We start from the raw sequence: 14376 nt of genomic DNA on the forward strand, positions 1-14376 counted from the left end.
GATAATCATTGATGAAATCACGGCACTCTTTTTTTTTCTAGTAATTTCTCTATGACGTGTCAAAGAATAGATCAATGATGAACAGATTTTTGATCCTAGAACTCTAAGATCACCGAAATTGTTCTTAATTTCTTCATTTATTTTATATCTGCATGTAGGCCTTTGAAACCTGAGGTAGAAAAAGGAGTAAGAAAAGACGTGATTATCTCAATCAATGAAGGGCATCTGACAAAAATCCAATAGATTTCTATCATTAAAAACTCTCTTTAAACTAGAAATATATGGAAAATTCCTCAGGATGGCAAAGAAGATTAATGATATAAACCTGATGTTTAAAGACAAAGCTTTCTTCCTAATATTAGGAACAAGAAAATGGTGCTCACTTTAACTGCTGCACTGTACTGGAAATGCCAGTCAGTGTTGTTAGAAAAGGAAACCAGATAAAAGGCCTTGGTAAGGAAGAAGTAAGTCTGCTTTTATTTGAAGATGAGATATATTTATATCATATATATTTTATCTAAACATATAATTTGATAATATATAGAAAATACCAAAGAATCTATCAGAAAGTTACTACAACTAATAAACAAATTCAATCAACAGGCAGTGTGGAAAATAAACAAAACTCAGCTGTGTTTAAACACATTAGAAATGAAGAACCAGAAAGGAAATTAAGAAAAAAGCAATTCTATTTGCAATGGCGTTTAAAGGAACTGGATACTTTGGAATAAATTTATCCAAGGAGCTGAAGGACTTTTAAGATGAAAATTACAAGCCATTGCTGAAAGAATACATAAACTGAAAGAAATGTGACTTCCTGAATAACAACATTTAGTACTCTTAGGATGTCAATACTGCCCAAAGGCATCCACAGATTCAATACAATTCCTATCAAAATCACAACAAACTTTTTTCACAGAAATGTAGCAGCCATTCTCAAGGGGCCATAACAGATAAAACAGTCTTGAAAAAGAAGAAAAAAATTGGAAAATGCACATTCTTCCTACCAATGGACAGTAATTAAAACTGCATGGTATTGGCCAAAAGACAAACATATGGACCAATGAAGCACAAATAGCAGCCTAGAAATAAGCCATTACATATATGGCCAATGATTTTTGACAAGGGCACAAAATTATTTAATGGAAAAAGGGCTATCGTCTCAACAGATGATGCTGAGGAAACTACTACACCCACTAAGATACATCCAGTTTTTATATTTTACATTCCGTTGTACCTTATACCAGATATAAAAATTAATTCGAAAGTTGTAAAAGTATTTGCTAAAACTATTTTAAAAATTGTATTCTAATACAGAGGTAAATTATATTGTATACTAACAGAGGCAAATCTTCATAAGTTCTATTTGACAATGGTTTCATCATGATGATACCAAAGGCACAGGAAACAAAAGAAAAAAATTGAAAAATTACATTACATAAAAATTAAGAACTTTTCTGTACCAAAGAATAACTGAGAGGAAGGCTAAATAACAACCTAAAAGCACCAGAGAAAAGGTTTGTACATCATATAACCATTATGCTATTAATAGTCATCGTTTCGTAAGAACTCACACTCAACAAGTCAGTTCTCAATTGGACAAAGTACTTAAGTAAAGTGTTCTTCAAAGAAGATATAAAAATGTCCAATAGTCACCTGAAAAGATGCTAAACACCATGAATCATTAGGAAAATGCAAATCAAAACTATGATGAGGTGTCACTTCATACCTAGTAGGATGACTACAGTAAAATTTTTCCAATATTGGAAAATAAGTGTTGGTGAATACTGAAAGAAATTGGAACCCTCTTACATTGCTGATAGGAATGTGAAATGACTATCTGCTCTAGAAAATAGTTAGGTGCTTTTTCAAAAGGTCAAACATAGAAATCATAATATGACTCATCAGGCATTCCTACATACATATCCAAAAGAGCTGAAGGCAGAGACTCGACAGATATTTGTAAATCAATATTCACAGAAGTGTTGTTCAGGATAGCCAAACTATACAACAACCAAGTGTCTGTCAACAGAGGAATGGTATCCAAAACGTGAGATATACCAATAAAATAATATTATTCAGTCATTGAAAGGAATTAAAATTTGATATATGTTATTACATGAATGAACCCTGAAAGCATGCTTATGAAACTGTGTCAGATGCAGAGGATAAATAGTGTTATGATTCCTTTTAAAGGAAGTCCCTAAATAATCAAATTCGCCACAAAAGATAACAGAGCTTCCTAGAGGCTAGGGATGTAGTTACAGGGAGAGTTATCAATTACTGTACTGTATATTTCTCCAAAAGAAAATTAAAAGTAGAGGATTTTAAAAATATTTTCAGTTATAAAGAAATGTTAAGAGATAGATATTTTGGCTAATCTAAGATTCTTTGTACACAAAAATTATTTTAAAGTGGTTCAAAATAATTTGTTGCACTACCAGTAGAGGAATTTTATGCTCTGGAGGCCAAACTGGCAGAGTAGACTACTTTTGGACTGCTATCTGGACAAGCAACACTTTGTTTTTTTGGCCCCAAGCTGATGACTTCATCTTGAAATGTACGTAAGGGATACATTACACATTTAGAAGACAGTGGCTTTGTCGCACACGAATGCCTTGAAATGGCGGCATATTTTTTTAATGCTGCTCATAAACGATGAGCATGAGCAAATGCTACCTTGGTCTTAATATATTAAAAGATAAATTTCCTTTTTCACTCCCTATCCACTTTCCTATAACCTGGAATAATTCCGTGGCATTTATGTCTTCAGCTGATTGAATAACTACCTTGATTTGAAGAGAGCAAGTACCACATTCGGGTAATGTTCTGAACTAGTGTTGGGACAATATGAACAAACATGTAAGAGACAATGAGCCATTGCTCCCCTCTAAGTAGTTTAACCTATAGAACTGGGCATATCTGGATCCCAGACAACAGCAGTCACCTAACCCAGCCACACATACCTTGGTGCTAAGTTCTGGCTAATTAAATTCTTTGACATAATTTAGGGGTCACCAGAAAATACCTTTTTGCCAACCTTATTTTGATCACAGATATTCCCACCTTATCTGAGTTTCGCCACGAGAATCAAACTACAGCTCACTGCCACAGGACACTACTCTACCTGCACTCTGCTTAATGCCAGTAACCAAGGGCTGCATAATAGCGGGCCAGTGCCTGTCTTCCTCTTGGTTACATGCTACAAACTCGCTGATTTTTTTTAAGATGTTTTCTTACAAGTGTTCCAGATTCATTGAATATATAGCAATATTTTCTTCCAAAATAATAATAAAAAGCACTATCTTTTCAACACAAGTAGTTGAGGAATATAGTTACAAGATGTCTATGTTCAAGGCACAAAACAAGGCCCACATCTGATGTGGATCTATGAAGCTTTTACTGTAAAAGACATGTCTGGTGTCACCTCGCTTATTTTAAAAGTTCCTAGGACTGATGCAACAGTAGCACCTTGCTTCAATTAAAAAAAACTATATATATATATATATACATATTTGCTTCCTTCAATGTTGCAAGAAGTTGAGATGAAGAAACAGTTCAGAATAAACTACACATATTTAGGGAAGAGGTGAGCTACTGCACTGACTGAACACACTCTCTGACAAAATACTTACACACTCCTGCCCTAAAACAGATGCCAGCTTCATAGGAAATACAACTTTCTTTAAAAATTTTTTTCTAAGGAAAATATATTTTTAACCATTTGAACACCATAATGTTGTTTTTACTCAGGTCTCCAAAACTGGCAACACAAATAGCAGGTTTGATTCACTTGAGTCTGGAGAACTGAAGCACCCCTTAGGTGAACCAAACCCCTTAGCAGCACTATTCCTTAACCCTCTATCTTTTTTTTTTTTAAAACAATGAGAGAATTTCTCTACCAAATGCAAAAAGAGTGAGAAAAATAATCAACAGCAGTAAGCAATTAAAATAAATATTAAAACTCAGGTTTGTTTTTATGCTATTCATAAGCTTCCTTACTCAGAAGTGATTTATATGTTATTATTGCCTTCAGTATATTAAAACGTTTGCCTTTGTCTGCTTGATAAACCACACACACAAAGAAAATGTTGCACTCAGCTTTAGGGGTTAATATAATCAGGTTAATATGTTAAAAAGAACTTGACACAGAAATTATTAATGAGTAGAACAAGGTCACTTCTTCTGAGCTGAGGTCACTTACAAAGAATGCACAACTGAAATTAAGGTTGACTTTTATTTACTTGACTATCTTCTTGCATTGGATTCCTTTGGCAATGTATCTTTAAACATTTAAAGCCCTGTTTACAAGGAGGCTCTGAACGAAGCTTCAAACCATTATGCCCTTAATTGAATTCCCCAGGAGTCCAGCAAACTCAGAGGAATAAAGAAAATTCACAACATTTGCTAAATCATCTCAAAACATATTTCACTGCAAGGTTATACGACCTGTTTTTTGAGGTTCGAAGATGAATAGGAAAATGTTATTGGATGCTTCATTATTGAAACTAAAATCAAAATGAATCTTACCTATTAGTGCTAAGTTAATTGAATCAGACCAATTTTACTCTAGTGAAGACTAGTTTTAACTTTTTTTTTTCTGAAACAAATCTAACTAGCAATCAAGAACAGCAAATATACTGTATGTTGCCACTTTCCTAGAGTATAAAAGCTCTTAGGGGTAAGATTTTAATCAGATAAAATTATTCACAGGCAAGTTACAAGAGAGAACTGACAAAAATTTGCTAGTCCCCAAGGAAAGCAGCCTTTTATCTGTGAACTTGCAACAAATTCAAGTGGAAGAGAAAGTCAGAATTACTAACAACTAATTAATTTGTCACAATAACCCCTGTTCCCAATTCTGATATTACTTTGACATAAACTTTCACAGTTGTTGGTTTTTTTTTATTCACAGTCTTCGTGTATGTTCTTATGCTTGTTGTGACTACTGACAAGAAAAACGTGGATCTGAGCATTTCCAAAAGAACGTGAATTCTCTCTCTACTTACCTGGTTTGTACGTGATTCCAGGGGGAAAGAGGAATCCCTGTTGGGCAGCGGCAGCTGCTGCCAGGGTCCGCTGGTCATGTGGAAAAATTGGGATCATGAGCGGAGGCATGTGACCCTGAACCTGCTAAACAGAAGAGAGTCTATGATCAGACAGAGAGCAGATGTATGCCAACAAAGTATTTGTTTTTCTCTCCTTGTGGTGTGCTGCCACACACAACAACCCACCTCTATTTTCATTCCAACTCGGCAATTTGGGAAAATTCAGGCAAAATTCTACAAAATCCTTTCCTAGATGCTAGTGGTATACCCAAGAGGCAGCTTTATGGTGAATTTGCCCCAGCGCCACTTCCACCAAACCACACTCAGTTCTTTTTCTTTCCTTTCTTCTTTCTTTAAGCAGAGAACTAATTGAGATGAATTTGTGTCTTATACTTTACAACCTAAAGAGGTTTTGCTCCTTCGCCTGTGCTGCTTTCTGATTTTTATTTTCAAAATAATATCTTGTATCCCTGGTCAGAAAATTCTAACTGCATATATGCCCAAAGCGGTGTCTGTCCAATTCAGGTCCCTTATTTCAAAACCTCACTGCATTATGTCAAACATATAGCTCTTCAGATTTAAGGCTACTTCATCTTGGATCCCAATTAAACTAATATTCTTTGCCATACACACCTTGATGTAACATATAAATTGCGTGTCTGGCTAAGAGGTTTTACAGCTTTATGCACTACCATGTAGCTCAGTAATTATGGAGTTGTATTCAGAGAATATTTCATAATAAATCCTACTATATCAAATTTCATTTGACCTCAATAAATGTATCAAAGAGCACAAAAATGCAAACTAGAAAATCTTCACTCTATATCAGTATTTGTTTTCCACATAAAGGAAGTAAGAGCCATGACTGAACCATGCTTGTGGAAATTACATTTTTATTTCCTAGCTCCCTTCTGTACACTCTGCATGCTACCCTGATTCTAACCTAGCACAACAGAAAGGTTTGTCCTGGCTTTCAAGGCACACTTTGTAGATTAAACTACAGGGATTTTTTATTTTAAAGATCAAAACTAAGATGTATCAAAAGATATTACCTTGAAGCTTAAACAGGCTCTTTGGCCTCTGCAATATAAGAGGGCTGTATTGTCTTTTGTTTAAGATCCAACTTTTTAGAGCAATTCTATCAACCTTAAACTCATGCTCTGCTCAAATTCCTAAAGCTTCTGATGACCCTATTTAAATAGCACCTTGTCCTGTCCATGTTCCATCCACAACCAGGGATACAGTACAAAAATGTTTCTCTGTGGGTCTAGGAGGTTTCATTTACCACCAGTTTTTCTCTAGGGGAAGTCCTAAGATGTGGGTTAATAAAGGGCAAGCAAAAACTAAACACTTTACAGTATTTTTCTGAATTCATTTCTCAGGAAAATCAACTTATAATAAAAAGGTCTTTGTGCAATTACTACCTTGCCAGTGGGGCGTGAAAGAAACTAGCTTTGAACAGCTATTTCTTCCATTTCAGCTGAGGTAAGCCTCAGTTTTGAACACAGGGGTACACACTTAGCATGCTTAAATTGGAGTGATCCCCTTGTGCCCAGGCGTTGCCTTTAACCCTGGGGAAAAGCACTGGATTTGCTGTTCAGCTTTGGTTTGTTGTGACCTGATGCAGACTTGTGATGTCAAAGATAAATGCACTGGTTGATGTCAAAAATAAAATACAGTGTATTTTGTGGTGACTACTCTTCAGTGCAAGAGTACATCACAGACTTTAATTTCATTTTCTTTTAATACTATGGTCCTAGATTCTCGCTTGAACATACCATTGAAACCTTACTCTCCGAGGACAGGTGATAAGGAAGTGAGGACTATGCATGTGATATTTATTTGTTCTTACCTGCATTCATGCAACAAACATTTATTAAGTTACTATTATTAGTCAGAGATCTTAATAATTAACTAAAAAAATTAAGAATATTTATTAGCTTTGGAAAGAAAGTTTGACGGTTTTCTTCAAGTATGTGAGGGAATAACATCTGGAAGCAGGATTAGATTAAGATTGGCTGTTTATAAAGAGCAAAACTAGGTTCAAAGGAAGAGATTTTATGGATTTTCAGTTCAAAAAATAATCTCCTAGTAAACAATTCAAACATCAGTTGGCATCTTTTCTGAGAAGCAGTCAAATAAAAGTCCAACCAGCCTCCCCATATATCAGCGATGTTCTCAAGTATATACATAACTAGACACCTGATTAGGTCATCACCAAGAGGGCCTGTCCAACATTGTAACAATACAGTCGTTTAAAGTCAACATTAAGACGGCCGTATGACTATGGCAAGTCCTTTATTCATTCATTTATGAGAACTTAGAGCATGCCTACAGAGGTTTCGTTGGTAAACAAATCTGAACTATAATCTATACACTGCCATTTCCTTGGCTATGTCACCTTTCTGAGTCTATTCATATTTCCTCATGTAAAAACAGAAACTAACTATACTCTCACTTGCTGATTATGAGAATTAAACAGATAGTAAAGGTAAAATGTGTGACATGGAACTTGATGTAACAGTTAACTATTTAATGTTGTAGTGAATAGATCTATGTTCTTTTTTGTGTGTGTAGACCGTAATTCAGCACTAGGAAATTATTCAGACTCATAAAACAAGAAAGAGTGGATCTTACCCATACCTACGCTTTAAGAAAGAAAATAAGAACCAAAAAAGAAAAGAAAAGAAAAAGATTCAGTTCATCAGGCAGAAGCTTGTTACCATGCCTTATAGAGTTATTATCCCATCTAGAACATCTAGACAACTATGAAAAAGAAGAGGTGGAACTACAGAGATTCTGTGAAGATACATACGGGGAGTTATTTAAACATTATTCCTTAAATAAGATTTTCTATTGTAAAGGTAATTTTTATCTTTACAGACTCTGAAGATCCTAAGACAACAACACATGAGGGACAAGATGGTAATTCTTGAATGTTGGTGTCTAAACAAATTGCTATGTGATTGTGAACAGTAATAGCATAACTAGGGATGGCATCTAAGGTCATTTTAATGCTAAAGAGCTGTAGGTATTTACTACCAACATAAGCTGAAGGAATTTCAGAAAGTTCTTTTCTATCTATAAAAGTCTGCAGAATACGATATGCTAGAAACTTTAAGTGCTAAGTACCAGCCAAGCAGCTGCCCTAACAAGTTGAGAGACAAAATAAATAAGGATAAGGATGGAAGACATTACAAAAGCAATAATAACAACAGAACTGCAGAGTTGGGATGGAGCTTACAGCTGATCAAACCTGGTAATCTTCCGAGTTGGGTATTTGACCAGCAGCATCACTAATATCTGCGAACATTTTTAGAAAGTAAATTTCTTGGGCTCTTCCCCGTATCTTTGGATTCAGAAACTTGTGATTGGGTCCAATAATCTAAATGTTAGACTAAAATTGAGTCTGCAGCAGCGACTGGCAAGCTTAATGTGCATCAGAATCAAGCATAGGATTTGTTAGCATACTGATTGCTTGGTCCCACCCTCCGAGTCTCTGAATTAGTAGATCTGAGGAGGGGCCACGGAGTACATTTCTAACAAGCTCCCAAATGCAGCTGGTGCTGCTGGTCTAAGGATCATTCTTCAAGAACCACTAATGTAGTCCAATTCTCACAGTTTACTGACCAGGCAACAGATGGCTAGAGACGCTAAAAGATACAAACCTAAGGTTATATTGCCTATTACAGATCCGGGTCTAAAGTCCAGAGCTGCTGATCACTCTTCCCAGTGGCTTTTTCCATTACATTACATGAACCCCAATGACAGGAAAAAAGAAGTCAATTGTAAACACTGATAGAGCAACGAAAATCTGGAGGTCTCCAGATCAAAATAAATTTGTGTTTCATGCTATACTGTTTGAGGCGATTCTGCAGTATGATGTTATAAATGCTGTTCAAGTCTAAATGAAGTCCAACTTTGATTTTTTTTTTTATCAAGAATGCACTTGAGCTTAGTATCTGCCTTCAATAATTCAAATAATTATAATGGATTCCTTAACCACGATCACTCAGTTCCAAGTAACAAAACAGACCTTATTTTAAGGAAATAATGTTGTGACAATTGAAGGTGTCTTGTATTAACGACAACCTGAAACGTCCAATAGCTAGGGAGAAACTACTGAAGGATGGTGGGAAAAGATCTTCTTTGGGCCCTAATTACAGAAATCATGATAATGACTATAATAGCTAATATTTTCCAGCATATGTCCTGTATGCTGAGCTTTGAAAAGTGATTACAAGTCCTGTCACATTAACTCCTCAAACTTCAACAAGGTACTTACTTGCATTATCCTTACTTAATTAGACAGACAAAGTCATAAAAGATACTTTGTCCATTAAAAGCTGGTAGAGGCAAATTCAAGTCTAAGTAAAAGTAAGTATTCTGTTAGGGCTCAAGTTTGTACTTTTAAGAATCTATTATTTAACCATGAAGTCATTTTTTGTTAAACAGATAATAAGGTGATAAGTGATACATTTCTTCACGGTAATAAATATCTGACTGCTGGGCAGGCACAGTGCCTCAGCAGGCTAACCCTCCACTCTGTGGTGCCGGCATCAGCGATGGACACTGGTTTGTGTCTTGGCTGCTCCTTGTGGCCTGAGAAAGCATCGGAGCAAAGCCCAAGTCTTTGAGCCCCTGCATCCACATGGGATAACTGAAAAAGCTTTTGGCTCTTGACTCTAGATCAGAACAGCTCTGGCAACTGTCGCCATTTGGGAGGCAAGTCAGCAGACAGAAGATATTTCTGCCTCTCCTTCTCTCTATAAATCTGCCTTGCAAATCAAAATAAATAAATCTTTTAAAAACAAAAACAAGAATTTCCATATTTTCATTCCATAGGAATAAACAATAAATGTAATAAATAATCATATATATCCTTAACTTGGTGTCTTCCATAGCAAACAAGGTATTGACGTAGGCACAATTCAACGATACTATTCACATTCCCTTCCACTGTTAAAGAATTTCTATCTTAAAAATTAGAGAGAGTAGGGTCCAGTGTGGTAGCCTAGTGGCTAATTACTCATCTTGCATGCAGTGCTATCCCATATGGGTACCAGTTTGTGTCCTGGCTGTTCCACTTCCCATCTAACTCTCTGCTCATGTCCTGGGAAAGCCTTGGGACCCTGCGGGAGACCTAGAAGAAGCTCCTGGCTCCTGGTTTCAGATCAGCTCAGCTCCAGTTTCAGCTGTGGCCAATTGGGAAGTGAACCAGCAGACATAAGCTCTTTCTCTCCTCTCTGCAAATCTTCCTTTCCAATAAAAATAAATAAATCTTTAAAAAAATTGGTGAGAGTAATGAGGATTCATGAACATTCTCATTACCATCTTCCATAGAGTGCTCACCAGGAAGAGTCAGTACAAATGATGTAAGTGGAACATAGGAATGCAAGCAAGGATTTACCTATCTCTTAGTTTTTCATTTATTGCATTTGTTAGAAGATCTTCAATTGAATATGGGAAACAAACAGAAAGCAAGAGTAAGGCAAGAGGAAAAAGGAGGAATCCGAGCTTGGTAGTCACAGAGGAGCCACATAAACACTCAGAATATGTTCTTCTAGAAGTTATGGATTACAATCATTGCGCTGAGCACCAGTGCTTGGGATAAATAATACTGAGGATTCATGAAAAGTGTACCAGGTCCTGGAAAATGTAATCTTGCTTCTTTTTCCTTCCTATTATTCTGTTTCCCTATTGGATGATGTGCCAGGAAGGACAGTTACACTGAAAGATTTAATCTCTAAAAGTACTCTAACTAAAGAACAAAAAGTAACTCCTTAGTGACCAGCCTCCACATGTCTTCCACAGATATCAAATTTCAAATAGAATGTTTATTTCCCTTGAAAGAATAATTTTCCCTAAGCACAAATTTAGATATTTAATTACCCTATACATAATGAGGCAAAATGAATTTTGTTCACACAAAGAGTAAAACCTGATGTTGCCAAAATGTATTTGTGAATGCGGAAACTGCAATATTTTTATTGTTTTGCAAGTAAGGACCAGCTGCCTGGTACCCAACTTAAGCAAGAATTGAAAAATCAGAACCCCATTGTCAGTGCTGCTGAGTACATCATGAAAGTAACAAACACCTCTCTGAAAGCACAATGTCCATTAATTCTGAACTGCCACCATCTCTGACCAAAGTGTTTCCCCTTTGCTGGGGGTGGGGGAACATTCTTGATCTAATCGGCCGCATGCCCAGAAATTTTAATTGCTCGTGTGTTCCTCACGTCTTTCAGAGAATCAAGACAGCAGCAGATGTGTGTGAAACACTTAGGTTCTGTCTCTTCCAATTCGTAACACAGCATTGTTGCATCAACACTTATCCTCTTTGTTTTCTCTGTGCTAAGTTGTTGATGATGCCATTTTTTTTTTCTTTTTCTTTTTCTATTTGCCATCTGCCCCAGAGCTTCATTAAAGATACATGAATGGGCTAACTGGCCTGATATCTTGTGAGGAACAGGTGCTATTGTTTGTCCCTGAAGACTTGCACTAAAGATACAACTCAGAATGCTTGGGAAGGAGCATCTGCAGCAGTCAGGGAGCAACTTGGCAGAGACCTGGCTGTGTACTAATACGCAAACAGAGAGACACTCGGGGAAGCTCATTGTCTCTTTCATGAAGAGCATTTAACTTCTTTCAAGTCACTAACTATTTATACTGAAAATAATGTGCACATTAATGTTGATTACTGAATTGAGACCCACCATCTGAGGTCTTCTGTTTAAAAAAAACCATTTTTTTATTTCCAGAGAGTCAGTACTCATTAATTTAATTGGAGAAATCTTTAAAATTGCAGAAGGAATGCTTCCAATTATGTACAACATGACATGGTGAGGAGAGACAGGTTCAAAAAAAATACAGGTTCAAGAAAAAAAGCTGAGAGGAAAGAAGGTAAAAGAGAAGGGAGAATGGACAGAATGAAAAGAAAGAGGCAATTTCCCTAATGGTCATATTCTTTATTGCAAAAAAAAAGATTAGTCATTTTCACAGAGCATTATCATGGTATAAGCTATAGAATCTAGAAAAGGAGAAATAAAGGCTGCAAAAGCCTGCAAGAAAAATCCTTCAAGATCAGGGATGCGCCTTCCTACTGTCAAAAAGCACACATTAAACCTCAGTGAATTCTAGAGACTAGGAGGGAGAGGCCCCATTTGATAGGATAAATTCATGCCTCAATGGAAACCCTTCTAGTTTCAAATCATTTTTGTTGCTACCATTGCTAAAACTTGCCAAAAACATAATGAGTGTTCTTCCTAGAAAGTTTATGTAGCAGTGAACATATTGAACTTCTCTTGGTTGACCATAGTATAAAGTGCAAAAAGAAGCACTGAATTACGCATCAAATATCTACCTGGTGATTCAATAATTGCCTCAATTCACTAATCTTTCACTAAGTAAACTGACTATCCTACATCATTTACATTTCCACAAGCCCCATTGCTCTTATAATAAGTTTTAGAATATGGCAGACATCTTGTATTAACTGATCAATGCTTTAAAACCAATCACTTAGAACTTAGCAGTTGATCTTTTGAGCCTCAATTTCCATAGCATGGTGTTGGTAACACAATTGCAAAAGGTTTTAAGCTGTATTTGTTCACAATTCTGGCTGCTATAGTTAATGAGGTACAGCAAATCATGCTTCTAGACAACCTAGATCACTCTAAGAGAAGAGTAATTAAACTGAAATTCTACCAGGAACAAGTCTAGAATACACATTTTTTTAGAAATTTAACAAAGCCTCACCTTCTCGGATGTTTCCCACCATCTGCACTTGGAAGAGAATATTGCTGCTTTTATTTGCTTTTGGCAAAAGTTCTTTCTCCTAATGTTCTCTCTCTCTCCCCCCCTCCCTCTCTGTCCCTCTCTTTCCCTGTCTCTCTTTCTCTCTCTCTCCCCCCCTCCCTCTCTGTCCCTCTCTTTCCCTGTCTCTCCCCCCTCTCTCCCTCTCTGTCCCTCTCTTCCCCTGTCTCTCTTTCTCTTTCTCTCCCCCCTCTCTCCCTCTCTGTCCCTCTCTTTCCCTGTCTCTCTTTCTCTCTCTCCCCCCCTCTGTCCCTCTCTTTCCCTGTCTCTCTTTCTCTTTCTCTCCCCCTACTGCTCTCCCTTCCTCCTCACTCTCTCCATCATTCCCTCGGTTTATCAGGTCCCATGAGGATAATAATATTAAACACTCTGTTATCATTCATGTTGAATTAAACACAACATCTTTGTAACATTCTCACTAAAGAGGCAAGAAAACCCATTAAAAAATAGAGCAAACTAAAGATATTAGTTTAGGAGCATCCTTTTAAACCAAAGCTTTGGTCTTTCATAGTCATATGCTTTAGTAGCGATATGTTAATGAAAAGATAACTTTACATGTAATTTTTTCTGGGTATATTTCTTTTTGTTTTTTCTTATTATTATTCATTTCCAAAATACAATTTTGTAGGTTTGGGAATTCCTCTCTCCTTCTCCCCTTTGTCCCATATTTCAATAGTTAATTTAAAGAAAAAACAGAATCAGTTCCAATAGACTTCTTCTATTTGTTAAACTACTAAATATGCTTGACAAAATAACTGAATTATTTGCAGAAGAAATAGACAAGATACCAGCTTCACAAAGTCACAACCTCCAATACCAAGAGTAAAGATACAAACAAAGCAATTTTGATTGCTATGCTGGTCTTTGTGATAGCTAAGTAAAATCCACTTCACAGACAGCACTTTCCAGCTTTTTCCCTTGGAGTAAGAGCACAATTCTCCCATCACATCAATGGTACATGTTTTAAAAATCTTCTTTGGGTATATATTTAGAGACTCAGGTTAATAGCCATGAAATAACCAATACTAGCCTTTGGGTTAACATTCCTTTCTAGATTCCCAGCATAATATAAATGTATACTCTACTCACATTTTTAAAATGGGGAAACATCTCATTAATCAACCAGAATCATCAGTATCTCCAATTCATCTGTATACACTCTGCTTAATCATTGAATTAAACACACACACACACACACACACACACACACACGTGGTACTCAGATAATCTCGATTCCAATAATCTCTTGTTACCTTATATCATGAAATGAAAAGACCAGTATAAATACAATGACCTCACTGACTCCCTATGAGAAGGGATGCCTGTCTTCAGTCGACTTTTCAGTCATTTCATGAGCTTTATCTCAGTCTGCTACTGTGTACAGCTCCAAACAAAAAGGAAGCTTTATAGATACCTACATCTTATTTTATCAGGTGGTGGTGCCAGGTCTGTTTTAACTGACAGACTTGAACAAACCATCTAGTTTGTCATGATAGTTTGGAATATAATCAAC

General features: G+C 36.3%; 1 protein-coding gene across 1 annotated transcript in view; it reads right to left on the minus strand.

Moving 5' to 3' along the window:
• Nucleotides 1-14376, minus strand: part of LOC121167618 (transcription factor SOX-6-like) — a gene marked incomplete at its 3' end in the record, with an annotated part of 317078 nt that overhangs the window by 91627 nt on the left and 211075 nt on the right. Inside the window, exon 7 of the mRNA XM_040997162.1 lies at nucleotides 5010-5130. Coding sequence (XP_040853096.1) covers nucleotides 5010-5130 — 121 coding nt within the window. The remainder of the gene's footprint in view (nucleotides 1-5009; nucleotides 5131-14376) is intronic.

Source organism: Ochotona curzoniae, unplaced genomic scaffold (assembly GCF_017591425.1).
Source record: "Ochotona curzoniae isolate NIBS_2020 unplaced genomic scaffold, NIBS_Ocur_1.0 patch401, whole genome shotgun sequence".
Classification (NCBI taxonomy): domain Eukaryota; kingdom Metazoa; phylum Chordata; class Mammalia; order Lagomorpha; family Ochotonidae; genus Ochotona; species Ochotona curzoniae.